This window comes from Semicossyphus pulcher, unplaced genomic scaffold, assembly GCF_022749685.1.
Source record: "Semicossyphus pulcher isolate SPU_LCO1_2020_fin unplaced genomic scaffold, fSemPul1.0.p SCAF_15, whole genome shotgun sequence".
Lineage (NCBI taxonomy): Eukaryota > Metazoa > Chordata > Actinopteri > Labriformes > Labridae > Semicossyphus > Semicossyphus pulcher.
In genome coordinates, this window is record NW_027211659.1 from 1,130,811 (window position 1) to 1,158,554 (window position 27,744).

At 43.7% G+C, this 27,744-nt stretch overlaps 1 protein-coding gene across 3 annotated transcripts; it reads right to left on the reverse strand.

Annotated features, from left to right (window-relative positions):
- Nucleotides 1–93: 93 nt before the first annotated feature.
- pikfyve (phosphoinositide kinase, FYVE finger containing) lies at nucleotides 94–26,983 on the reverse strand. 3 transcript variants are annotated; one of them, XM_069662975.1, is made up of 42 exons: nucleotides 26,908–26,983; nucleotides 25,135–25,334; nucleotides 21,986–22,153; nucleotides 18,869–18,978; nucleotides 18,449–18,620; nucleotides 17,842–18,049; nucleotides 16,121–16,195; nucleotides 15,854–16,010; nucleotides 15,318–15,475; nucleotides 15,016–15,127; nucleotides 14,656–14,803; nucleotides 14,405–14,569; nucleotides 13,439–13,501; nucleotides 13,213–13,342; nucleotides 11,637–11,817; nucleotides 11,423–11,497; nucleotides 11,089–11,196; nucleotides 10,827–10,967; nucleotides 10,180–10,306; nucleotides 9,251–10,092; nucleotides 8,214–8,612; nucleotides 8,021–8,121; nucleotides 7,863–7,934; nucleotides 7,598–7,769; nucleotides 6,674–6,852; nucleotides 6,367–6,480; nucleotides 6,076–6,184; nucleotides 5,848–6,002; nucleotides 5,660–5,756; nucleotides 5,001–5,058; nucleotides 4,788–4,916; nucleotides 4,577–4,697; nucleotides 4,329–4,424; nucleotides 4,152–4,232; nucleotides 2,591–2,682; nucleotides 2,442–2,501; nucleotides 2,180–2,356; nucleotides 1,898–2,001; nucleotides 1,688–1,816; nucleotides 946–1,207; nucleotides 785–859; nucleotides 94–612 (listed from the first exon to the last, which is right to left on the reverse strand). In XM_069662975.1, the coding sequence occupies exons 2-42, from the start codon at nucleotides 25,316–25,318 to the stop codon at nucleotides 497–499; spliced, it is 6,222 nt and encodes a 2,073-aa protein (XP_069519076.1). In that variant the 5' UTR covers nucleotides 25,319–25,334; nucleotides 26,908–26,983; the 3' UTR covers nucleotides 94–496. The 3 variants fall into 3 exon arrangements, with proteins under 3 accessions (XP_069519076.1, XP_069519075.1, XP_069519074.1); XM_069662974.1 differs by lacking the exon at nucleotides 26,908–26,983 and adding an exon at nucleotides 26,244–26,297 and having other exon boundaries at nucleotides 13,439–13,498; XM_069662973.1 differs by lacking the exon at nucleotides 26,908–26,983 and adding an exon at nucleotides 26,244–26,297.
- Between the last annotated feature and the right edge of the window lie 761 nt (nucleotides 26,984–27,744).

The following is a 27,744-nucleotide window of genomic DNA, read 5'->3' on the forward strand; positions in this document are numbered from 1 at the left end:
CTATCATTTCTGCCTCTTTAACACACAAAAAAACACCCAAACACATGATGACTTTAACAAATCAGCATTAATAATCTTTTAATACTTACATAATCTCTGTACATTTACAAACTTTAAATTACACACATTAGTTTGTTTACCAAACTATAAAGAATAAAGTGAATATTTTCAGCAGGTCCTCTTGAAACATTCAGACTCTAATAAAATAAAAAACATCCAGAGGGGATAAATTATAATCTGAGAATAGACAATGAGTCCACGTTGATAAAAACTGATTTAAGTTGTGTTATTAAGGCAGCAGTCGAGTGGAGCTGCTGTGGAATGATACCGTTTACTGGTCGGGATTCACACCAGAGTCAAACACTTACAGCGTCCAGTGTGCTTGTTGGTCTCAGACGGGCTGAATAAGCGATCACATACCGGATGTTTATGCATAGAGTCAGAGAGGGAGTGTGTTTCTGGTTGTGTTACTGCCCATGGACATTGAACGCACCGCTCAGCAGTTCATGCCCAGCCCAGTCCAGTGGTCCGGGACCATCAGGAAGTATTTGTCCATGGCCTCGCAGAATCGAGCTCTGTAGAGCTCCGGGGAGACCACAGTGGGCATCTTCCCTACATGACACAACACATCACACACATTAAAGACAGGAAATGACTTCTTACAGCCTCAATGGTTCCACATGAGACCCTTCTCTTTAAGGTTTGGACTGATTTAGATACAATTGGACAAATACGTGTTGCAAATGGGATGTGGAGAACAGTACAGGCGAAGGTTCAAACTAACCTTGACCTCCAAGGATTCCTGTAGATTTGACGACCATCTCCAGTCTCTTGTCCCAGGTAAACGTCCTGATATAATCTGCAGAGAAGAGGAGAGCGTAAACTTGTAACAAGAACATCAGAAAAAGGATCAAAAAACAGGTGAAACAAAAGACGTCCCCTCACCTATGATCCCGACCACCAGCTGGTCGGTGGCATCGTCCCGCCCCACCAGCAGGGAGTAGTCGATGATGAGGTGGCTGGACAGGAAGTAGGCGTCGCTGTGGATGGCGGCCCGCAGGATGGCCTTACAGTGCGAGCGAATGTACAGCGGGTTGTCGTGGATCAGCTTGAGGAGGTTCTCGTCCAGCAGGACGACCTCACAGCTCTCCTTCCCCGAGTCTGTCTTCACGTTACGGTTCCTCAGGGAGCCTTTCAGGTCAAACACCTGCAGAGGGAACAAGTACACGAATAAGGACGCTACGGGATTCTGCATGTTTTATTAAACGAAAGAAAAATGCTTAATAGGAAGATTAAAATAGAGTATATGAATATGAGGTCCTAACAACCCTTAACCCCTTCTTCTAGCCTTCACATCATCTTCAGACTCGCATGAGCTGAAGCAGCTGTTCATACGTGTTATGTCTTGTCTGCAAATATTCAAGCGTCAAGCCGGAGGAAAACTAATAAACAAACACTTAAGACTTTCTAGGACCCTCAGATAGCCTGCTAAATGTGACAGTTTGCTAACTTGCAAGATGTTATAGATTTAATCTGCTACATTCTCCTAAAATACTTATTCGTTAACTGTCTGTGACCAGATTTAAGTCACAGATTTACCTTTTCCAGACTGTATTTTTCTTAGTTTTCTCTAATGACAGCCTGTTCTTAGACCAATAGTAACATCCCAGCATGTTATAAATCTAACCTGAGCCATCTTGCGTCCATAGAAGAGATTCTCCATGACGAGCAGGTCCAGTTTCTTCTCCGTGTTGTTCTGCGAGTTTTTGTAACCAATCCTGTAAACACCGAGGATCTTTGCCAGCGCAGTCGGCCGCTGCGGAACAAGACTACTGTTAGCTACTTTAATTCAGCCAGTGAATCACATATATAAAGTTTTTGTTTATGATGCACATACTTTCTGCTGCACAGCTCCGGTGATGTAGGTGAAGTAGTGAGGGGCGAAGTCGAGGAAGGACTGAACCTCCAGTCTGGGCATCTGCTTCAGGATGAACCGGTCATCTGACAGGACGCAGAGGAGAGGATTCCTGTTATCAGCAGGATATCATAACAAGTATCTTGATTCTAAACCTCCCCCACATTTAACCAGGAAACGTCTCCCAGTCATGCAGCTTAACATGTTCAGCGTCTGTTTAACTGTCCCTGTGGCTCTGGCTGCAGCAGTCGTGGAGTGAGTTACCTTCTGTTGCGTAGAAAACAGCTCCAGACTTCCCTCCCCGAGCCTGCCAGTTGACGCAGTGTGACAGCGATCGGATGAAATCCTCCTCAGGACTCTCCATGATCTCCTCACGCATCTTGTGGAACTCCTCGGCGTAGTAGATCCGACAGTAAAACTTGGCGTTGGCGTCTGAGAACTCTACAAATTCAACAACGTCAACAGACCAGATTAACTTCCGTAACTTCTCTGAGTGTAAATAAAAGTTAGAGGAAGAAACACTCACGTAGCTCAATGTGAGGATTCAGGGTCTGCTTCTTCTGTTTGTCTCCCAAGTCTGCATCCTCTGCACAAGACGGTGACAAGCATGTCACGTCAAGGATTATTTCTTAGTGCGTCAATAAAGTTATTCAATCAAAGGATCTGAACACTCACTGAGGGGATCAGTGTCCACACTGTTGCGGCTCTGCTGGGACGAGGCCGACTCGCTGGGTCTGGCTGGGCTCTTAGCTCGACTCTCCACACCGCTGAAGAGGACAAAGAAAACATTTTTAATGCAGCAGAGATCAGTTAAGGAACACATTTTCTCCATTGACTATCGTCTTATAAGCAGAGATGCGGACTCGAGTCATGGTGACTTGGACTTGAAGACTTGTTTTGATGACTTGCGACTTGACAAAAACTAAATGACTTGAGGCTCGACTTGACTTGAGGCATGATGACTGGGGTGACTTGCGTGTGTTCATAAGTTTGAATGTTAGCTGTTAAATATAAAATTATACAATTCAATGTTGTCAAGTTTCTGTTTAACTATCAAGTATGTACGCAACACAAACTGGGAATCATGATTGGACGACTCAAAAAGCTCCCCGGTATGTGATCGTCATGATTGGATGACTGGCTGTCAGTCAAACTCCTCGCTATGGCAACACGCAACATCAAAGTCCCCAAAGAGAAGCCTCATCAGTCGTACTCGTTACTACTCTACACGGTCTCGGAGCAGACCATCATCATGGCTGCGTCTGTCCCGAGAGTCGTCACTTTCGGATTCAACAATTTCACATGTGAAGGAAAGAAACAAACTGCTGGATGTAAGACCGACAGCCAAACCAGACTATAACATCAAAGTTTGTTCGTCATTTGAAGACTCGTTACGGTAATTGTGAGGGCTGATGTTAGCTAACGTTAGCCACATACAATCTGTCCACTAACGTTAGTCAGCGATAGTTTGTCGGCACAGACAGTAACGTGGCGTTAGCGGATTGAATTTCATTTACTGTAGCGTTGATAACACGTTATATAAATTGGCCAATGATATCAGTATGACACGGGCTACTAACACCTTGTCTTTCCTCTTTATTAAGACCGGACAACAGGTAAGAGTGCTGCATCTTGGGTGAAAAAAAAGGGACTTGACTTGCCTAAACTAAGAACGCGACTTGACTTGTCCAAGAAAAAATGACTCGAGACTTGCTTGAGACTTGAGCAAAGATGCCGTGGTCACAACACATTCATATGATCAGCATACCGGCTCTTTACTAGTCATTATACCGCACGCTTTTATTCCTTATTCTGTGTGAGAGTCTAACTATTAAGAAAGAAATCTGTATTTCTAGGTACCAGAGGGAATGCAGAGTGGAGTTGTTTGGGGGAGAAGTTTTAAATATGAGTATTTAAGAAAATGTTTAGTTGTTTTTAGTCTCTCTAATATGCCCGGCCGGACATACGGGCGTCAATGCTGGCTCTGGATTTGTTCATGAGCAGATTTTGGGCTCTGAAATATGGTGGCTGTGAGGACTAAGAAACTCACGATTCAGCTTCATGGTGAAAGTGTTGGAAACCTTGCTCAAACTAATCTTATACAATCTGTTTTGGTGATTGTTAATTTGTTTCAATCAACTCTTAAATGTTGATTGAAACAATGATTGATGATGATTGATGATGATTGATGAAATGATTCAAAGAATTCACATCAGATGACGTGAATCCTGCTCACCTGACGATCTGTGGAGTCTCATCCCCGCCTGCGTTTGACACCTTGGAGAGATCGTCCAGCGATGTTTTATACTCTTTGCAGCTTGAAGGAAATTAAAGACACAAAACAGGACGTTTATTAAACTACACTTTGAGGCCATATTGGAGCGCTGAACTGAGACAGGAGAGGAGTTTTCACCTGAGGGCGAAGGCTATGATGGAGCTGGGCTCTTTCTCACACACTGCGATGGGAACCCGCTCGTGTTCGTACATCAGGTAGTGCTTGTCAGGTTCACTGTCAACATGACAATCAAAGACAAACCATTAAAGCCTGAATTAAATACCTTTTCTTGCTTTCTTTATGTTTTTTAACTTATCTTTTAAGCAACAGATAAAAATGTTTTAGGGTGAATTTCTCTCAGAGAAAATTGAAGTGCTTTAACTTACAACGGGAAGGGGATGGGGTTGTAGCTGTTGCCGGGCAGGAAGTTGGCGAGGATGGCTTTCATGGTGGATTTCTCCTTCACCTGGCTGTCAGTGGAGCCCAGCAAGTGTCCGTCAAACACATCTGAGAAGAACAACACAAGAATGAATCTAACAGACATCAGATTATAGAGACACTGTCAACTACAGGACATGAAGGTGTGTTTGTTTTTACCTTCCGGGATGCTGAGAGAGTCCGGCTCTGAGAAGCAGGGACCAGGTGTGATGGGTTCAGCTGCAGGGTCTCCAGGTGACGGCAGCAGGGAGGAGGAGGTGGAGGGCATTGGGCAGAGGTGACGGTCCTCTGTTGGTGAAAACAACTCATCAGCTACAACACCATCAACTTGATCCAATAACAATAAAACCAGGATGGAGTCTGAGAGCTCACCTTTCTCCCCGTTCTGTACCACAGGTGAGGGGTTACGGGGGGAGGAATCCAGGGCACTCTGTTGAATTGCAGGAGCAGGTGGGTTACCATAAATCAAGGTGACACTGTTAATATTTGATATGTCACTGAGCGAGAGGCGGGGTTACACCTGGACAGGTCGTCAGTCAATCACAGGGCTGACACACACAGTTATTTTTTTTTTTCACAGATTCTTTTTTTCTGCATTTGTGGACGAAACGCCGTTTGAGGTCACTGAAAACAGATCTTTAGTAAACCTCCAGGGTGAAGACTTTTAGAAACCCCGTTTCCACGGAGACGTGTAGATGGGGTAAACGCCGTATTTGGCTTGTGTCGTCTAGTGATGCTTCTCATTCTAACCTCGCTAACAGGACTTTGAACATGTTTACACACATATGATATTGAGGAATAACTTCAGTTCGCCAACAGTCCACACATATGATTCCCCCCTTCCTCGATGCCATTGCAGCCAATCAGGTCGTCTTCCGGCCATACACTTTTTCAGACTTTTGATTGGCCGCGATTTCTTCTTTGCATCACCAATGAACCGAACAAGCATTCAGTTATTGATTGCACAATAACTAAAAAAAAATGCTGACAGCGACCCAGAAACTCTGCATGTAATTAATGATGCTACAGACCTTGCTGTCGTCGGCGTTGGTCTGTCTGTGCCTGCCTGGACTGGGAGGGACAGACAGACGCTTCCTGCCTTTCTCCTGCTGGAACAGGTCCTGCAGCCTGTGAGGGGATGAGGCAACAGAGAGCAGAGAAGCTCAAGAGCCGGGTTTATCTATCCTGAATTAATCATGAAGTGTCTAGCGATACTCACCGGCTATTCCAGGACTGCAATATCTCACACAGACCCTGTTTCTTCATCACCAGAGACTCCAGAACCGCCTGCAGCTGCTGAGGAGAATCTAACCCGCAGGCCTGCAGTCGAGCCTGAAGCTTCTCGATCCAGGTCCGCAGCTCGGCGTCTTCCATCTGCACGCAGAGACGCAGCACCATGAGCCTCACAGATAACTCATACTGACACACTGGGGAAAGAAACACGTACGTCTTTCTGAGCGAAGAGGTCCTCCATCTTTTCCTCTCGCGTCTTGCTGAAGGTGTCGGTCTTGAGGGAGGTGAGGCGGTCGTCTATGGCCAAGTACACCTGAGCCACTCTGAGGGGAGAGCAGAGGAAAACTGTGTACAGGTGGATGTTTTCAGGTGACACAAAGGACACAAACTACACTGAAAGAAGCTGCTGTAATCATGTTATCGATACAGAACGCTGTCTTATGCTTCAGCCTTTCCCTTCTCTAAGGAACAAAAAGACTGATGTACTGATTCAGTAATCATTTACTTTAGAGCGAAGTCCTTCAGGTCCTGCTGAAGGTTGTTTTTAGAAGGCCCCTGGTTCCTGATGAAGATCTTGGGACGAGGAAGACAGATCTCTAACAGCCTTACGGAAGTGTAGCTGAGAGGGAGAGAGACAGGGAATCCGTTTGTAGATAGAAAGGTGCTTTCAGGAGCAACCATCCTAAACATCTCACACAAATATCCAACAGCTGATCAATGAAAAAACAAGTGGACGGATTTTTACTATTATAAATACATTGTTGTTATCTATAGTTTATTCTGGTGTTGAATAAAGGATGGAGGACACTAACCTGAAGGACGCCACCATCTGGTTGTAGGAGAAGTACTGGTGGTAGTCTTTGTGGATGGAGTGTCCACAGGGCTCTGCGTTGGCCCTCCTGGTGTACTGGTGGCCGTAGAAGCGAAGCTCCAGATATTTGGCAAAAGACATCGACCACGAGTCGTTGGACAGAGGCACCACTGGAGTCACCTTCAAGAAGAGGAAGAGAATCAGTCTAACGGAGTGACAATCAGATTCAATAAGCATTTTATTTTAGCGGCCATTTTTACCCCAGAAAAACGTGGGTCGGAGGCGGGGCTGCACAATGAAGCGCAATTTCATCATTATTGCAATTTGAGCATTCGCAATAAACACGTCACAAAAGTCTCAATTTATTGTAGGGATGATATTTTATGTGAACCAGCTACGCTTTCTCACTCAGCACGTGTAAATCTGATCTACTGGATGGAGCCCTGTGCTCTCACACCAGCTTAAACCCAAGCAGCTGTCAGCTGCTCTCAGATTAACTAATTAATTTAGCGATTAAAAAGAAGCTTTTTGGATTCAGGAGGGACGTGTTGCAAACACAGGTATTGTATACAACATGCAGCACAGCAGGAAGACAAAGAAACTAAGAGTTACAGCTCTGCTATAACATCGCAGAGTTTTCTCATATCGTGCAGGCCTAGTAGGAAGCCATTTTCAGGGTTCAATATCTTCAGACTTTTAACACCTTGAGCCGTGAAACTTGATAGAGAAACAGACAAAATTGTTGACCACATATGTAAATGTTTGAAACAGCCTTTGATTACTGAGCCTGTAGGTGGTATTTGTTCTTACACAAGCATACACACAAGTCCTGGAAAAATCAGAAACAAGCACATTTTATACTCGGAGCAGAGAACCAGAAACATTTGGTATTAGTGTTTAATTTTATGTTTTAATTACTGCTGACCTGTTTGCAGATGCGACACCAGGAGTAGTTGAGAATGGTGTGCTGATAACCAGGCACAGGGGAGTCCAGCTCCTTCAACACGATCTGCACACAGCCGCTGCCGTGCACAAACCGACGGATGTGGTGCACCATGGGAGTCTCGCAGAACGCGCTGGGGCACTGGTAAGACGGCCTGCGTAAACACGAGCATACAAATATTCACACACATTCAGCACATTAAGATGTTTTGATCACAGAACTCGTCATGCTTCTTTTTATGTCTTACCTAAAACAGTATCGCTCCAAGAACACACCCAGAGAGAGGTCATTCTTTCCATAAAACTCCATCGTGACGATCCTGTTGGCAAACAAAAGCCATGAGCGCAGATTCATAAAAACAAGGTGCTTGATTTAGAATGATGTAACTTCTTATGAAAAGGTCACCAGGGGCTGACGCAGGGGTTGGGCGCGTTGTTGGACTGAGCTGATGAGCTGCTGAAGAGCACACACAGTCTCTGATGGTTGACGGGGTTCAGGCAGTCCAACTGTGGACGAAAACATCAACAAACAGAACATCAGACAAACAATGAGGGATTTGCTCCACGCTACAGCTTTAACTTGTTTTAACGCTTCTCACCTTGGGGGTCCAGCTCATCTCACTCTGTTTGCCTGGCTTCTCCTCTTCACTGTCGGCCTTCACCGGGTGCTTTCCTGCAGCCTCCCCCGCCTTGCTCTGTCCACTGACGGGAGCTGCAGCGCTGAAGAACGGGTCTGTGGGTTCCCTCTGCCGGATTCGCCCTCCCTTCGCTCTGTAGTCGGCCAGCATCTTGGCCAGATCCTGGCTGCCGCTCAGCTGCTCCACGATGCGCGTGCTGGTGAGGTTGTGGGAGGGAAGGACGTCGATGGGCTTCGGCTGGGGGGTTCCATTTGTCTGTCCATTTACCAGGGAGGAGGGGGCGGAGTCTTTGAGGAGCTGCCGCTTTCTGCGCCCGTCCAGTTCTTTGAAGTCTTTGTTGAGGAGAGGCGACAGGTAGACCTACGGGACAGGAGACACTGACTTTATAACACAGTCTGGAGCTGCAGCAATTCATCAACTAGCTGATTGTGAATGTACCAGTCAGTCATTCTCAAGTTCTTCAATTATCCACGATCAGAGGAAGATTACGGTCACGTTCTTCTGATTAATTAATCGAAAAAACATCCTTTTTCCGGTTCACAAGACTACAAACTTGTGATCTCAAGATAACAGCATTAAAATTCATCTTTAAAGCACGATGTATTGCTTCAACAGATAATGGATTAATTTGTCCACAGTGGAAGTGCTGAACAACATCGACAACGGAGGAGAAATGAATCCTGAGAGTCCCTGGGATTCCCGGATAGTCCTGCAATTTGCAGCTGGGGACGAACTCTTGGACACACGGCTAAATCATTTTATTTTTAATCAAGTAAAAAACAAAATCTTTTTTTTCTGCATTTAAATATAAAGATTTTTCTGCTTTTTCTCTTCATTGTAAACTAAAGAAGTTTGAGTTTAAGACGGTTTGTCAAACAAAGACATCTGGAGACATCATCTCAGACCCAGAGAAACTTCAGAGCAGAAGAAACTGGTCATGAAAATGAAAAGAAATTTAACATGCATTTAAAAAACAGAAAACCAACAATAAAAGGTACCTGCTCGGGGAAGTAATCCCTGCTGGGACAGTGCATGCCGGCAGGCGTGAGGAGGAACGGTTTCTTAAACGTGATGAAAGGAGAAATGCACAGGATGATGTCCTTCAGCTCCTGCTTAAAGACAGCAGAGATGGACTTCAGGTGATCGTCAGTTGAAGCCACCTGCTCGGCCACAAACATCCCCGTGTCATCCTGCAGGGGGTCTCTGAACAGCCTGGGAGGCGTCTCTTCCCCATCCTCCATATTGAGTGACTCCTCCTTCACTAGGCTTCCTTCCTCCCCTGTCTCCCCCTCAGACTCCCCGATGAGAGTGCTTGAGTCCATCTCCTGGTCTTCCTCCATGAGGAACGGAGGAGAGACGGACAGATGAGGTGCAGGGGGACTGGAAAATGGCGAGGAGGTCATTGTCTCTGCTTTAACAGCCTCCTCCTCTGGGACAGCAGGGGTTAATTTAGGGTTCTGTTTGTCTTGGAGAGTGTCTACATCCACAGAATCAGAGCAAACACCTTCCCCCTCAGGCTGTGAGTCTTCAGCTCCTCCAGCTTTCTCCTGGCTCTCTCCGTTCGTCTCCTTTCCTCCCTTCTCTCCATCTGCCTCCTCCTCCGCTGCAGAGGCCACCTCCAGCAGGCAGGGGAACGTTGTGCTTTGGGCCACGCTGGGCGGCATGGCGAACTCGTCCATAAGAAAGGAGATCTCCAGCTGTGAGTGGTAGGCCACACACACCATCAGCATGATGATCTCCTTCACCCGTGCCAGCTCGTAGTCTGCAGCACCGCGCAGCTTGATGGAGCAGCCGAGGTGAGCAGGACAGCCCTCGAAGAACATCAGAGTCTTCGCTTCATCTGAAAGAACAGAAGAGTCAATGCGTAAAGAGATGACCACACCCTCTCAGTAAATATTGAGAGGAGCAGTGAAGATGTGCTTCTTACTGTTGGCCAGCGTGAACGGCTGCATGTAGAACTTGTGGCAGGTTCCCAGACGAGGTTTGGTGAGCAGCTGGTCCATGGACATCACCAGGTCTCCCTGCGTCATACGACTGACCCTGTCCAAGACTTGCTGCATAGAGAAAGGAAAGAGTTGGTGTAAGGTAAAATATGTAAAGTCCTCTGCTATGGTTCTGTCATCCATCCATCCATTATCTCGAACGCTTATCCTGTTCAGAGTCACAGGGGGCTGGAGCCTATCCCAGCTGTCATTGGGCCAGAGGCGGGGTTACACCTGGACTGATCGCCAGTCAATCACAGAGACAGACAACCTGTCACGCTCACACCTACGGGCAATTTAGAGTCACCAATGAACCTAACGAGCATGTCTTTGGACTGTGGGAGGGAACCCACGCATGCACGGGGAGAACATGCAAACTCCACACAGAAAGGCCCACTACGTCTGAACCGGGATTCAAACCAGGAACCTTCTAGCTGTGAGGCGCTAACCACTGCACCACCATGCAGCCCAGACCAAACCAAAGAGAGGCAAAGATTGGGAAAACATTGTTCAAGATAATCTCAAAGTGGACCAAAAGAGGTCTTATCTGATGGCCAGTGCACGAGTCATACAGCCCGAATACCAAACTGACCGGTTTGACGTTGATGACCAGTGTGATGCCGTGCTCCAGCAGCATGTCCTGAGCGATACGGGACACTGTCTTCTCCACTAACACCAGGGTTGGTCTGACGTCGACGATGCGCTGCACGTAGTTCTTCAGAAACTCTCGCTCCTGAGGGAGAGACAAAGAGAGTCTCGTCATAGATTCAGAAAAACCAGGTCGACTGTAAACCAGGCTACAAAGGTTGTTTCCTCTTTTATCTCGTTAACTGCAGTCAGACTGACTCACTGACCTGCAGCACAATGGGGTCGATGCAGGTGAACTTGGTCTCCTCTCGGTACAGATACTCTATGGAGCACTTCAGCAGCAGGATCTTTGGGTTCTTGATGTAGGGGTTCATCTGATTACAGGTCAGAGACGTGTTAGGTGCAGGTCTTTATTAACACTTCCAACATTACTGCTGATTTAAAGAGCCAAAAATGTTAAAATAATTATCGACACAGTCCGGAACAAGAGGATTCCAATTCTGTTTGTTTCAAACTGACAAGGATTTCAAAGACATTCAGAAGAACTTCTGAATCATCCCTAAAGCGAACAGACAGAAGACAGAGGAATGAGACCCTTACCTTCTTGTGGGCGATGTTCTTGGTGCAGACGAAGCCGTTTACCACCGCAGAGTCAAACTTCCTGCCTCCAGGAATCTGATGCACAAATGGAGATTATTTTTCTAACCCAACAGTCTAATTTACTTATTTCCTGTTTCCTATTTAATTCAGTTTACTTAAATGCTTTTACTCTTCAAAGAGGGCCTATGATTACAGTCATGAGCTTGTGTCTGACCTTCTTGATGTGGACCAGCTGCCGGATGTCCATGTCGTCATCACAGTTGCGCACGTCAGGCCGTACTGTCTGGACCACCTGTCGGACCACCGGGACGATGATGTCCCTCCAGGACAGAGACAGAGACTCACTGTAGAGCAGCTGCTGCAGCAGCGCCATCATGTGGCTGTGGTTCGCCGAGCTGAACAAGAGGAGGTAAAGAGAAAGACGATTAAATAAAGTGTCGGAAACTTTACAAAAGCTTTTTCTTTTTTTAAAGATTCTTTTTTGGCCTTCATTGATAGAGAGAGGACAGTTGATAGCTTTGGAAACAGAGGGGGAGAGATAGTTGGGACGACACGCGGCAAAGGGGGACTGAGCCTCTGCACATGGGATGCACGATTTAATGGTTGCATTGGTTGAGGGGCGTGCAGATCCCCCTGAATCCAACCCAGCCATACAGGTGAGGATGTCCCAAAGCAGCAGCTTGACAACAACGCACGCAAAACGAACAGGTAGGTGGTTATGAACCTTCTTCCCTGTAAACTCTCTCTGCTTCAGGCTCAAAAGGGTGTTACGCGTCATTTGATGCCTCTTCTGCACAAAAAGCAGCGATCATCGGCTGTCTGCTTCAGTCAGACTGTTTAAATGAGAAGCGAATGAAACTGCTGCTGCAAACAAGGCAAGAGAGCAATGTTAGTTACTGCAACTGCACGGCTTCGTTCTGTGGCTTTACATGTGTAACGTTACGTTCCAGAAGTTTCCGTATACATAACCTCATCCTGAGGATCTATGTTACCTGTGGAGAACATCGCAAGGAAATAATTAATGACAGGACGGCGCTTTACAGCAGATTGAACCTGTGTGAGGTTGATTTAATTAGTTTAAAGAGAGAAAACGTTTCGACTAAAAGTAGTGGCTTAAATGTTTTGAGTCGTCGTCAACTTCGACTACAACTACAGAGGGTAAAAATGACTGAAAAGCATTTCCACCTTAAGACTAAATCTAAAACAGCTGCTAATTGAACACTGGTTTAAAATGCTTCAGATGTTTCACCTTCTGATTCACTCTGTCCCTGCGAACAGCAGTAAATATCTTCCTCTAAATAAAGAGCATAAAGGATGATTCAACCGTCTGCCAACACTAAATAAATCATCAATGTTTCATTAATTTATCGAGCAAAAGTTCAGCTTGTTTGACTGTTTCAGCTTCAGTCAGTTTTATATGATTTGAATTTGATTGTCTTTTGATTGGTGACTTGTGATCTGACAAAACAAGCATATTAAGAGAGGTCACATGACCACTGGGAAGTTATTTTACTTTGTATTCGGTCACATGCACCTGCAGGATGTGCAGCATCAGGAAAAAGGTCCACAGAGAGATCAAGAAACAAAAAGCACAGAAATAATAACAATATCAGAACTTTTACATCAACAGTTATATTTATAAAGTCAGAATTCTTACATACATACAAATATAAAGAATGAAGAAAGACTGTTCCGTAGGTAAAGATTAAGTGGGATAAAATATTAAAGTGATATTGCTGCCACTGTTTATAATCGAACCAGACACAAAAACTAGTGTAATGTCCACTCACAGCAGCCGCTCCATGGCCTTCTTCTCCCCGTTCTCCTCCCGCAGCTGGTCCAGAGAGCTGTGGTGCCAACCCAGCGGAGTAAACAGCATCTCCTTCGCTTTCTCCTCCACACGACGGTCAAACAGAGATTCTGCAGGGAGGTCAGGAAATGAAAGGAAGTAGGTTTGCTAAGCTACAAGTCAGCATGTTGTGTGAATAAATAAATCAGGAAGTGCAGAGTTCCTACCCTTAATGAAGGCATCACTTATGACAATGTTCTGTCCTCCATCCTCAGACACAAGAAACTCTGCTGAAAGAGGAAGAACATACAATACCTATAACTCGTTCTGCATCTTTAAGCAACATGGCATCCCAAAATACGAGAGCAGAGAATTTCCTTTATTTCACTTTCTAACATTGTAACTATGGTTTCCAGAGGTACTTTATAAGCAAAGTTTATTTACTTAGCTGCAATTCTCTGATAGGATTATGCCTTTTTCTGTAGTCTTGTTAACATTACTGATACTGACTGGCAACAGAATTAAAACACATTGTAGTATAGTGTAGTTTGAATTCAAGTGAGGTCAAAACTTTTAAGAGCACTTAAAGGAGCAGTCCACCCCTGGAAAAAGCCGCTGTCAGTCAAAGCTGGTGTTCTCTGTAATCGATAGAAGCAATAACATTTGAAAGCGGCGCCATAGCTGTGAAGTAAGTTGTACAAGCAGCTTGTGGTTTTTCTACATTCCTACAACACCCAGCGTGCACTGCGCCTCTCCCTCTGAAAAGAACGGCCAAGTGAGAGACGCTGGAGTGAAATACTAAACGGCTCAGAGCCGGACAGAATCTGAAATACGACGAGAACATGACGGTGCATTGTCTAAAAAAATCTTCAGGTCTGGAGTCTACATTTCAAACCTGACCATTTTAAAAGAGACATGACATCGGAGGCAGCGTCCTAGACTGAGGAAGTGTAGTGTAGCGAGCTCCATGGTTTTCCAGGGTCCATTGGAGAAGCGGATAGCGTCCTCCAAAGGCACAGAGCCAAAGTGCATTTTTCTCTACCATAATGGCGTTAGCTCCCCATAATAGCATGCTAGGACTGAGGTTGAAAATCAGCGAACTGGCCCTTTAAGAAACCAACTGTATTAACAGAAACTTGTTGAGAGCTGGATATGACACATTAACAGGAGCGTTTCCTCGGGGTAATAATTACCTTTCTGCTCATTGGCAGCAGGCACGTGTGGATACTTGGACTGCTTCTTGATGTGGAAGTTGACGTTGTTTTGCTCCATGTTGAGGTTGATGGAAGCGGCCGAGTCACTGTCCACCACCGACTGGAAACTGCTGACGGACGTCCTCTTGCTGGGGCTGGCTGAGTCTGGACAGAGACATGTTCAGTCACAGAAGCAGAACCAAAGAGCCATGATTCATGATTTATCATAGAATTAGACGTGAGATACGTACTGGGCATGTTGTAGTCCGTCTCATCTGCGATCTGCTCGTTGTCGCTGTCATCAAACTTGATGTCCTTGAACCAGGACGGCTCTGAGTGTCCTTCCAAAGAGTTGACACTATCGCTGTCTGGAGACGGCGTTTCTGAGAACTCTGTACTCTACAGATCAGACAGCAGGACGTCACACATCTCCTCTCACTTTACACAAAGAGTCAATGAGGCTGTTAGTCTGTACTGCTGTGTTATCAGCAGAAAGGACCCTGCTGAATTAGTCAATACCAACAAGTGTGTCAAAAAATGCTTCTACAATTTGGGTTGCATCATCTGGTGGTTACCGCTCCAGTGTTTAAATATCTGAATTAGGCTGTTACCTGGAGGGGGCGGTAGAGAGCATACTCGTCCCTGAACAGCTGGTCGTGGTGGGTGACGCAGTCCAGCCAGCGACCGTCCACCAACGCCTGGCCGATGGCGATAGCCTGAGCCCTGCGACACAGAAGAGTCAGAATCAGAGAGGGCAGAAAAACACCTGATAAGAGCAGCTTTCAACTTGTAAATGAATTAAATGTTTAAGGGCAGAAATATCTTAGAAAATATCACGGTTTAAAGGAATAAAAACAGAAGGGTTAACACAACACAGCACAGTCAGTCATGTGTTTGTCCAGTGAGATGCTACCTGGTGGAGATGGTCCCGTTCCTCAGTAGCCAGTTGACAAGCTCTTTTCCCACAATGCAGTTGGGGTAGGTCCTCAGCCAGTATCGGTGGTCCTGGAACTCCATCCCTGTGCTGTTGTTGCAGATTTTCTTCCACAAGTCCTTCAGCTGGGACGAGTCCTGCAGTTACGTGTTAGCATGAAATACTCAGTAACGGTTTGTAAAGGTGACTTGACACTTTTTTGATAGAAATTATTCCAACAGAAGATTTGGGGTGTTCGTGGGAAGTGATCAAATACGATCCGGTGTTTACATGTGCAGGTGATCGGAGCAGCTGTGTGTGACTATTCTTATTTCTGTTTTTCTAATTTGTTGGCCTGAAACTCGCAATAAATCTTTGTAAATCTGAGCAGAGCTACAGATTCAGGTGATAAGTTTCTGTATGTTTATCACTATAAGTGATGCTTTTTCAAAGTCGCATTACTATAGAAACATTGATTATAAGTGCTTTGAACAAGGAGATAAAACTCAGTCAAAAGGAAAGAATAAATCAGCCACCAGCAGGATCTTCCTCTCCTCCTCGCTGTGGTCCAGCTTGGGGCCGCTCTTTGGGCCCGACACGGCTCGGCTGGTGGGCGGGCTGACCGAGCTGTCGTAGGAAGGCACCAAGGAGGATCCAGAACGGTCCAGCGACAAGGTGGTCACACTGGCAGACCTTTGGAAGAGAGAAAACACGAACATGTCACACAGCTGGTTTAGATTACCTGCACTGCATTGAGCTGCAGCACTCTGTACTTTACATGCAGACCCAGAGCAGTGACTGACCTCTTCCTCGCAGGAGATTTGACGGCGTCTTCTTGCAGCGTTGTCAGTCTGTTCTGGGGCTCCTGGTGAATCATACTAACGAACACACAGAGTTTTAGATTTATACTCTTTCTGTGGTTGTCTGTACACTTCGTCTGTGTCATATTTCTGATCAGTGAATGTAAGCACGCAGAAGAAAATAATTTAAAGAGCTAGAAAGCATTGGCTTTGACAGCTAAAGCAAAGACAGATGTGGAAAATGAATAAAACAAACAGCGAGACTCACTTCTTTCTCATCCCAAGAGGAGTTTTTCTATGCAAGGAGAGAGAGAGAGAGAGAGAGAGAGAGAGAGAGAGAGGAAACAAGATTTTCTTTGAGGCAGGTTGACAGAGAAACAAAGCAGGGAAGCACACTGATTCAAAACAACAGAAGCAACAGAAGCACGGGGTTAGAGATGCATGCATTTTAAACCAAGATGAACATTTGACAGTTAGCCTGTCGCGCTCTTAAATCTTGCATAAAAGAAAAATTATCTCAAAAATTATGTAAAAAGTGACATAAAGAGGGAGATTAGAGCCGCCCTCGTGCTGCAGTCATGCTTCACTGCAGCTGTTCCTCCTAAATTAGATGCTCCCTCCTTCATTCTCAGTTATTCATTAATTAGACTGTTTTCCACACTGGCCTGCAGAATCACATGTGTCAGAGCTGACCCTGTGAGTCTCATGTTTTCCTGCAGGCTTACTCTGCATTCCTCTGCATTAAGGAGCAGTCAGGGCCGGCTGATACACATATTATATGTTTCACATGCATTAACATGGTTCTGTTCCATGAGGCTTGACCATGCACAGAGGACAAACTACACACAGAATCGAGAAAGAGAAAGCAGGCACAGATAGAGGATAGAGAATCGAAAACTCCACAACAAACAGCAAACAAGATGTGATTTGGTTGCAGGTACAGGGACAGATTAGTAGTAAGCATGGTGGGTGGAGGTTTAGAACAACGGGGAGGAATGAGGCGTGAAATCAGAGCGGATACTCCATGTTTTTCAAACAGTTCTGGGAGCTTCCTTTGATTTTGCATTCACACCACAAATGGGAGCACAGCAAAGCAATAAAGCAATAAAACCTTATTCAGGAGTAAGAAGAGAAAACTCTTCAAACTCTTCAACTTAAGACCTCTGAGTCTTCTTCATCTCCTGGTTCTGCAAGCTTTAAAATCCCATCACAAGTACTATTTAGTTCTTGTAGCTACTAGAACTAATGATAGTTATATTATTAGTTATTTGTGCTACGGCAACTTTGTTCGGGGAAGCTCGGTGGGGCAGCTACAGGGAGCTACCGAGACCTGCCGGTGGGACTGACACGGACTATTATTTGTTCTGTTATTCGTCTGTTCTGGTAGGAACCAGAACTAATAACAGAACTAAAATTAGTTTGGTAGCCACCATAACTGGCCTGGCAGGTTGTGGCAGGTCACTAGCTACTGGCAGTTCCCCTGGCAGGTCCTGGACCCACTACTACAATTGAGCTTGCTCTCTCCCCATTTTTGAGGCTAGATGCTCCAACTGCTCTTAGAACTATGAAAACATTCCTCTGGTCTGTAAACACCTGCTGATTGTATTAGACCTTGCCGTCTTTCTGTTTGTTTTCAAATTGTCATGTGTTTAAAGCATCTGGTCTGAGTGTGTGTGTGTGTGTGCGTGTGTGTGTGCGTGTATTTGTGTGTGTTGTGTGCTCACCTCTGCCAGGTCAGGTCTTCCTCCAGGAAGATGTTCCTGCTTGCCTTACGTCCCCCCGAAGGCGTCCGAGGCTCGCTGGGCTCCAACACACACACAGAGCAGGGGGAGTCGGACAGAGCGCTCAGGTCCTCTCCGATGGAGCCCGAGTCTGCAGAGTGAGCGTAGCTTAGAGCTAGCTTCCTGCAGTACGTACAGGCCCGCAGGTCGCCTAGGGACAGAGAGAGGACCGAGAAAGGTGAGAACCAAAAGAAGGCACTGGTGTTGCCCACTGAAATACATAAGACCCTGTTATGACAGATTAATAATATGGAATCTATCAGGAACAAACTATTCTGTATGCTAAACATGGAATAGCTGCAAAAGGCTTGAAACTCAATTAATAAACCTTGTTTGATGTTTTTAACGGAGCTGAATCCAAGAAATTCCTCTTTTTGAAATGAGTTCCTTTTGCCTGTTTAATGAATTTTGTCTTATTTGTTTTTTTCTGCCTCTAACTCTATTTTTATTCATACTGCTCACTATTTCTGGAAAAGAGATTTTATATCTCAACAGGACTCAAAAAAGGTGGAATGAAATAAAAGCGAATAAAGTAATTCTTGTAACTGACCCGTGTAGCCCATAAACTTTCCGGGGATTTCCTGGTTGCAGCAGCGGCTGCAGAAGATCTGTCCGCACAGTCGGCAGTGATGGCGGCGGCGGAAGGTTGTGAACTTCTCGTTGCAGTCGTAGCACTCTTTACACTGGCTGTCCGGCATCCAGTACTGCTTCAGATCGCTGTCCTGAAAACACAGCAAATTCTGCTCAGCTCTGCTGTCGGGTTATAACCAGAATAATCCCAAAATAGGACATATCATCGTTTTTTGCATTGAGCTCTTTTGTTGCATTAGCTGACCTTGAATATACTGTTATCAACTATTAAAGGGCTGATGGATTGTTATCATGGTGGCAGGTTAAAGGTTTTAATGAAGCAGAGTAATTGTTTTAAAGGTACAGAACAATAAGGTCGTGTTAGATAGGAGGTTGATACCTGGCTCTTTCCCTCCATTATTTCCTTCAGCCTCTTCAGCGCAGTGCGAAGCTGAACAGCGGTGCGAGGGTCGTGATTGCTCAGAGGAGTATCCGATTTCCTGCTGCCGTCTGAAATCACACGTGTGGACAGAAAGGCACACAAAAGCACCCACACGGAGCACGTATAAACAAAACACCAGAAAAAAGATCACTCATTGTTAAAAATCTGATCGCTGCATTGTCAAATATTCTGTTTTTAAGCAATCTATTAAATGTTCTTCCTCTTCATCAGAGAGCTTTTAACAGCGAGATGACAAACATTTGACAATGCACTTCAGCATCCTCTGAATAACTTCCTCTACAGTTGCAAATGTGTAGAAAATAACACATGACATGGTCGATAAAACAAACACGTGTTGGAGGTTAGCGTCATGACAAACATCATCCAAATATTAGTACCTGAGAGGCAAACATTAGGCCAAACAGACTAAAAGAGAGCGCTTCATTGCAGAACTATCAAACACACACACTGGCATGCACTCACACACACTAAAGACTGTTTGTGTAAAGCAAATCTTTCAGACCGAGTTGTTACAGTCAAACTAAAAGCTTCTTTAGTAAAACCACACAGTGCAGGAGACCCTCACCTGGCCAATCCACTGTAATCAGAAGAGACATGAGAGCGCATGTTACAGCCTGAACACGCATTCATCGTTTTGTGTTCAACATAACATATTTTCAATACAATCATTTTTTAGTTTGTTTGAAAAGGAGGATGTCTTTTTAAACCTGAACATTATTTTGAGATATTTCAGGGTCTGAATAACAATTAGGTACAAAAGGTTTTGTAATTGCTGCAACAGCGAACGTGTCGGGCGTGTCCGGTTTAGCCAGCAACAAACGACTTCCAGCCCAGACCTCCTTCTCTCTGCGCTGCATGTTTACAGTCCAGTCAGCAGCTCGAGCAGCGACCGTGTGTTCAGATCAAAGGTAAATCCTCCCTCCAGATGTGTCTGCTAAATAAACGCTGTCATCTCTCGGTTCGTCCCATCCCCCGGAGGAGCGCCCGTTCATCTGTCTGTGCTGAGTCTCAGTCTCACTGTAAACAGGAAGTTACACAGAGGCTGCACTCTGGCTTACTGCAGCGGGATGAAGCCCAAACAGAAACAGAGTTTCTTGTGATCGACTTTAATTAACTGCTCTTCAGTTTGCTGAAAGAACAACATCATGATGCAGATTAGGAACAACATGAAGCTTTGTCAGGTCTGTCCTCAAGAGGAGAAGAACACTACTGTAACATGAGACGTTTGTTTAACAGATGCGGATCTCTGATGCATTCAAGGAAGTCGTGACAGAGCATCAACCAAATGTGTCTCAAGTTGAACTTTTGATCTAGAACTGATTGTTAGCTGAGCTTGCTGCAGATGTCTTTTTATAGAGATCAATAAGAAGCTGAATCGTCGTCTATTACGCTCCACACGGACTGTTTTTTCTGCATACGCCAAAGCCTGCTGATACGTGATTGGCCAATACTACTTGGACTACAAACAGAAACCTGAACACTTCCTGTCCTGTTCTGATTTCTACATTCTACAGTTTTATGTAGAATCTGTAAATAGAGAGCTGCAGCTAACAGGGTGCGATGGTGGTCATGCTTTTGGCTTCTGGCTGAAGCAATCTTCCAAAACTTTTTGTACCTATTAGTCATTCAGAACCTGAAATATTAAATAAAAGGGACGGGAATCATTCCCTTTAAGTCTGTCTGAAATATCTGCTCCATTTTTTGCAGATTGTTTTGCAATAAAAATATGAAATGCAAACAAACCTCTCCTGCCTGTTACCTTTGTGTAAACAGAGCAGGGTTTATCCAGGTGCATGAATACAAACAAACAGCTTTCATTCACAAATTATTTGACAACTGACCCAACAATTACTAACCCAACTGTGAAATAAAATACGACAAAACCTCGACAACATTATACTCCAAATACTTTTTACACATTTGAAAACATTCAGTCGGTTAGTGCTGCAACTAATGATTCATTTCTCACCAATTAATCTACAGATTACTTTAGATTACTCTATTAGTTGTTTGATCTATAAATCATTACAAATCAGTTAGAATAACAAAATCAATTCCTGGAGCCAAAGGTGATGTCCTCATGTAGCTGTTTGTGTGCCAGATAGTCAAAAGCAGACAGGAGAAGTGGGTTATCCTGACACTGAACCATCAAATGTTTGTTCTAGTTATTCAGATACATGATTACATAAACTAATGAACAGTTTTATCTTTATGGTTGATCATGATTTACACCGAAATTTGATCCTCCCAGCACAAAACTATCAATAACAAGAGGACAAGACTCCAGAAGAGTTCAACAATGTCTTCTGTCAAACTTTTCTTACATGTTGAATACTTAAGAAAAGCACCTGTGCTTACTTAAGCTGCTCGTGTTTTTAACCCTAAATGAAAAACACGAGCAGCTAAAGTAAGCACAGACGCCACAGCAGGTTTTCATTCATAAAAACACAATAACCTGGATGTCTCTGTTAAAATGTGGTGCCGTGTTTTTGAATGTTCTCTTGAGCTTTAAAGTATTTGGTGTTGACGGCGTTATCAGTGACTTTTGATTAGTTTATTCAATACAACACAGAAGCTTTAAAATCAACAAACAGGGATTCAAATTACAGATAATGTGATCAATGAACGTGTGAAGGCAGATAATCACCTGGTTTCTTTTTAGGTTTAAGAGAGAAATTATTGATGCAAACAAAAGAATAAGTTGATTTTCCATCAGAGTTACTGTTTGTAACACGAGTATCTGTGCAACTTACTTACTTAGTCATTATACATGATTATGATCATAATCAGGAGACTTTAGGAAGCGTAAAATTGATCCGTTTTAACCACTAAGAGCTGTAAACAATCTACAAGATTGACTAGTCATTGTTTGTTGAGAACACCTTACCCCAGCGCTTGAAAAAGTAGTTGAAGCCTGAAAAACAGCACCAGAGACGCTAAACAAACGTTCCTCTGACTAAACATCCCTCCATCACACACATGCAAGCTTCAAATATAACATCATCTGCACTGTGTGTGTGTGTGTGTGTGCGTGTGTGTGTGTGTGTGCGTTACCGGAGGCAGTGGAGGTCCGTCTGTGGTGGTCTGAGTGCGGTTTCCGGTGCGTCCTCGTACTGTGGAGGGAGTGGGTAGGACTGGTGGAGCAGCTCCTCCTCTCTGACTGAGGGGAGGGGGACGACACATCTGGCTTCTCTGGGGTCACTGACGGAGCACGTCCCTCCTCTACAGAGACACAAGGAGAGAGAGGGATAAACCACTCAATTACCTTTGAATAGAAACAAATTCAGTTGCTTTTCAATATGTTATTATAAACACAGCCTGAGAGTAAGTGTCAGTGAGGCTTTAATGCTCGGGATGGATGATCTGCCTTGTCCACCAGTAGACGTAACCGTTGTTGCATTCTTATTTATTAAGGCTGTGTCTACTTCCATCTTACCTACAGATTTAAACATTTGAAGAGGATGGAAGTTTATTGTTCCTAAAGAGTTGAATGAATGAGATGTGTCCCCTCCTCACACGACCGATGCTGAGCACACCTCGCTGTCCGTTTCGGAAACTTTGAAAAACCGCCACACCGCAGACATCTTGTACCTTTCTTTACACCTGACGGAAGAGGCACGGTGCAGGCAGTGCGCGCACACACTTATAATGTGTTAATGTCGCAGCATTACGTCAAGCTCTTTTAGGGGATCATCGAGCATTTAGGCAGAATTAAAGCGTTGTTTTATCAGCGTAAAAAAAAAGCAGAAAAATGACTATGATCTGCCTATATGTCATTTTCAAGCCATAATCTGCAGATAGCGATAATGTGCCGATAATATCGAGCATACCTAGTTAATTCAATTCAATTCACAACTTCATTACAGACTTATAAAAAAATAAAACCTCAATATATATATAAATATATATACAAAGGTTTCTTTGAGTGTTTGCAATAGGTTTTTTATCAAACATCAAACGTCTCCTTACTCCTCTTTAACTTTAACATCATATCAAACCTTCATTTTGTTTATTTTCTTGGTTACCTCACAACACATCTTTGGGTAATTATGATCTTTAATACTTTAAAGAAATTTTCTTCTATATTTTGGATTTTTAATCTTTTATAAAATGGAACAAAATAGAAGATAGAAGATTACTTTGAGCCAAAATAATTCAATCAAAGGATTAACGTTACAAACCGTATAATCACCATGAAAGTACAGAATAATTAACATAACTGTGACTGTTGCCTTTTCTGTTTTTATCTTTTCTAATACGATAAAAAACAAAGTGCACGGCTCCTCTTGTAACCCACACTGTAAGAAATGTCAGTTAGAGGCCAAAACGTCCACGGTGAGGGGAGGCGGGCTGTCCAGGGAGGTGGGACGATAAACACGCGAGTCATGTGGCTCACTGGCTCCCGGCACTGCTCCAGAGAGAAAGCTTCTCTCACATGACTTCACAAGTGGTTTATTACTCTGACTCCTGTAAACGGATGAAAGCACCGCTTTCCACAGGTTTTAATATGTTGTTAAAGCTTTGATGTGCTGTTGTCTCAAACATTTAAACACTGTTTGCGTTAGTAAGACAAAAAATGACTCAAGTTACAGTTTATAAATCAGTAAGCCGTAAATGTCCAGATTTAAAGGCCTGTTTGTGCAGAACCTTGTAAATAGTAGGATGAAGAGAGTCACTGCAAAGTTCATGTGTGAGTCTCGACCTGCCTTGACTTGCATATATTGTGAAATAAGGATTGCAGTTTTGTTTGAGCAGAACGCTCTTCCTTTAGCTGTGAATCTGCCAACACTGAGTGTAAGAAGAGGGTCGCACAGCTTCACATAAACCAGACCTAATCAAGCACTTGTTTAATTACCTACACAGAACTTTGGTTGACTATTGGTTTGACTTATGAAAGGTTTGTCACACTGTGAGGCCCAAAGGAGAACTGAAGGGAAGCAGAGAGAGCGAGAGAGACACGAGGAAAGATACTCGTGAAGTGAGTCAAAAATCTAACTTATTCTCAGTCATAACTCCGGCAAATCGTATCGTACAGAAATCGTACAGATATTTTTAGTTCCACTGAGCATATCAGGATATAATCCAATGAAAGTCAATAAATCCACAAAGATATTATAAAAACGTTGCTTCTTATGACTCCAAAGAAAGACCGAGGCCACGAGCTGCTGAGTGCTACAACCCCCCCTCCAACCAGCCGCAATCACAGCACAAGCACTTTATTAATTATTTATTTCATGTGATATAGAACTGTTCTCTTACGATGACTGTGCATTTTTAGCCTGTTTGTTTTGTTTTTTCGTCTGTGCTGCTGCTGCTGACAAAGAGCTGCTAAACTGCCTTTTGTTGTTTATAATGACGATAAAGATCTATTTCCTCATGAGCACATCACAAACAAGAACAGCTAATAGCAAATTCTGCAGACATTTAATGGGGCCTTTCTGTCAAAAAGTAAACAAACAGGTAACTCACTCACTCCATAGCCACATTAGTCTTTAGATTTACATCCCCAAACCACAAACTTATAAGAACTGTGTTCGAGGGGATGCAGTTGGCAGTTGTCTCGATTTTGTGTCAAACTCTGAAGACCCCTCAACCAAAGGTAACATCATTACCTTCACACTTTGCAACAGTTCAGAAAGAACAAAAGTAGCAAAACAAAGCACTGGTACATTTTAGTTACATCCATAACTTAAAACTGACAATCTCAAAGGTTTCAGTTTCGTTCTCTTGAGCGCACGCTAATGGGGATATACGTCAATTGAGGGAGGACGCTTCCCAATTTAACCAGACGTCCACGGTCGGCTCCGGTTGTAACTCTTGATTTTCCTCGCTGACGGTCGCTTTCCTTTTCAGACTGTTTGCTTCATCTGAGCGTCGAGTTTATCTGTAGTCATCCATCTTTTCTTTGTTTATTCAGCCATAGTAGATTACTGTTTACTCACAACACAGACCAACCACTGCTGGCTGATGGAAAACACGTCACTAACTGGGCGCCGCTTGTGATTTGTTTCCGCGAATGTCGCCACAGACACCCAGTCTGTAATAATACTATATACTGCAAAAGGCTTTCATCAGTAGGCCAGAGGCTCAATCACCATTACCTCATTTGGGGATACATGAAATTCTTTGTGTGTGTGAGTGTGTGTGCATGTGTGTGTGTGTGTGTGTGTGTGTGTGTGTGTGTGTGTGTGTGTGTGTCTGACCTTTGTTGTTGAAACGAAACAGGTTGACAAATGAGCTGTAAGCGGAGCGGAGAGGAGGCTCATCCTGCTCGGGGGTCAGTGGTTTGAATTGAGTCAGGTGGGAGGGGCTGGTCGGGGAGAGGACAGGCGGCTCGACGCTCCAGTCTGTCGAGGATGAAGACGAGGACTTGTCATCAGCAGCCATCTCACTGCTAGTCCTGCTACAGGGGCAAAAGAAAACATCTTGAGCATGTGTAACTGATTACAAGGTGAAAAGTCTTCTCATCAGATTGTGGCTCTTTGAGCTCTTCTCTCAGTCAGTCGTCACTTCCAAGAACAGACGACTATATCAGTGACAAAATCAGTTGTGGTATCTGTCAACAACTTCTGTACTTTCATAAGCTCAGTTTAACACATATTAAACTTAATCAAAAACACATGGGGCAGTCTTTATACATACTACCCCATATACACTAAACTATAATCAAGGTACTTAGGAAATAACTATATTATAAAACCTAAAATGAGGAATGTAACATTAACACTTTGACACTTTTCTTTTCTAATGTTTTGAGCACAGAACATTCATTTCCCAAAACAGCCAATAACCTAAAGGCCAATCCATGTCAATGCAAATCAATACCACTGCAGATATTGACAATGACATGAACTATACTGCATGTGATGACTTACACAATTAAATAACTATTCAACTGAGAAGAAACGTATCAGTTTTTATCACAAAGAGAAGTAACAGGAAGGAAAGTGTTTGGTAAACTGAGCCAACGCAGCTGAGAAAAGGAAACGACTGAAGGATTCTGAATTCTTTTCTGATATTCTGACATTTTTGCCCTCCCTAAACAGGAAATAGATTTCAGATAGCCAGCAGCAACAAAAGTTCACGAGATGTTTTCTTTAAAACACACACTTGTTGCCACAACGGAAATCTGACCGAGGACATATTGAAACTGTCACTGGATTTTCCGACAGCTGAACTCAACAGATGATCGGGTGATTGGTTAATTAGAGTCGGCTTATCCTAGAGCCGTTACTCAAATCTACATACTTGTTATTCACTACTAACCGTGTATACAACAGTAACATCCCCTTCAAAGCTCCTCTAGACTTACCCTTTGAAGAAAGCTACAGACTTTGAGTTTGCAACGCATGCCATTTTAGATGAAGTGCGAAGGAAAAAGCAGAAGTAGCAGCATCACATTCCCCAGCTCATCATGTGATCATAACAGGCCGTAGCGTGACTACTATCTCCTGACCATTTGACAGCCAAGGACCGAGCCCTGCACCTTATCATACGGTATATTACATCGCTATGGACACAAGATAAAGTCCATTATCACGTATGTGTGCTGATAGTCTGCAGACAGATTTCAGCCCCTTAGATTTTCAGTATGAGAAACGGTTGGATGTTTCCTCACTTAGCTAGCAGCTGGACTGTAAGCTAGCTATCAATTGTAACGTTAGGCAGATTAGCTACCTAGCTGCTAATATTATTAGATTTTTTATTATTGAAGACATATGCCATTTGCTATGTGCGACATGTCCAACCAAATAAACTACTCAAAATGTAACAACTCAATCACTCAACTAGTTCATATAGTTAGGGTTTCGTACCGTTAGCCAACTAGTTGGACGATGTACAGTAGGACAGCTGTATTTAGCCAAGCTATCCAATGTTAGCCTCTTATGCTAATTAGCTACAACTTAATTCTTAGAACAGTTGACACGGGGAATATGATTGAACTGCCATGACAGCAAACAAGAAATGCAAATTACCCGTCCACTATATGAATTTGACATCAATGTATGAAGCACTCCAACAGCGAAGACATCTAACAGCTGAAAAAAGCCGACTCCCGTACTCAAGCAGCCCTGACGAATCGAAACCTGCACTGAATCAAACTGTTGTGATCAAGAGAGCAGGCAGCAGAGGTCACACTCAGAAACATCGATAGAACAATTTTATTTTCATGATAGGTCATACGTGATACTTTCAGGTATTTCACGGTAAAATATACAAGAATGTTTGTATTTATAATACATACATTTGAATTGTACTGACAAGCCTACTAAAGTCAAATATTGGCCACTGCAGCCCTAGTCAACAGAAACAATCCCAGATAAAACAGTTGCATAAGCTTCAGGAACAGCAAGAGACAAAACAACACTTCCGCAGATCTGCAGCCTGTATAGAACCATAAGCATGAAATTCTTCCCTTAATGCCAAGAATCAGACACACTCTTAGACCAGAACTAATCCTTTATTAACTTGAGGAAAACCTGACATGACCATGAAGCCTGATATATTTAAGATGAACATGTCACACACAGTCTCTACTAAGCTCACAAAATGAATTCTTTGATAATTTTATTGAGATTCCAGGAACAGGTACAGGATGATGTACTATGGCGATTTCTGTGAAGCCTGAAAAAAAAAACTTGTTAAATGTTACAAATGTTATTATAAGAACATTTTTCCTGCGTAATACACTTTCCAACAGTGTATTAACAATACCTTATATGATTTGAAAAGAAGTAATAACAAATGAAATACATAGTGAGTAAATGAATGTGAGTTAATGCCGCTGTAGATAGAGTTGTTTGATAGATTTG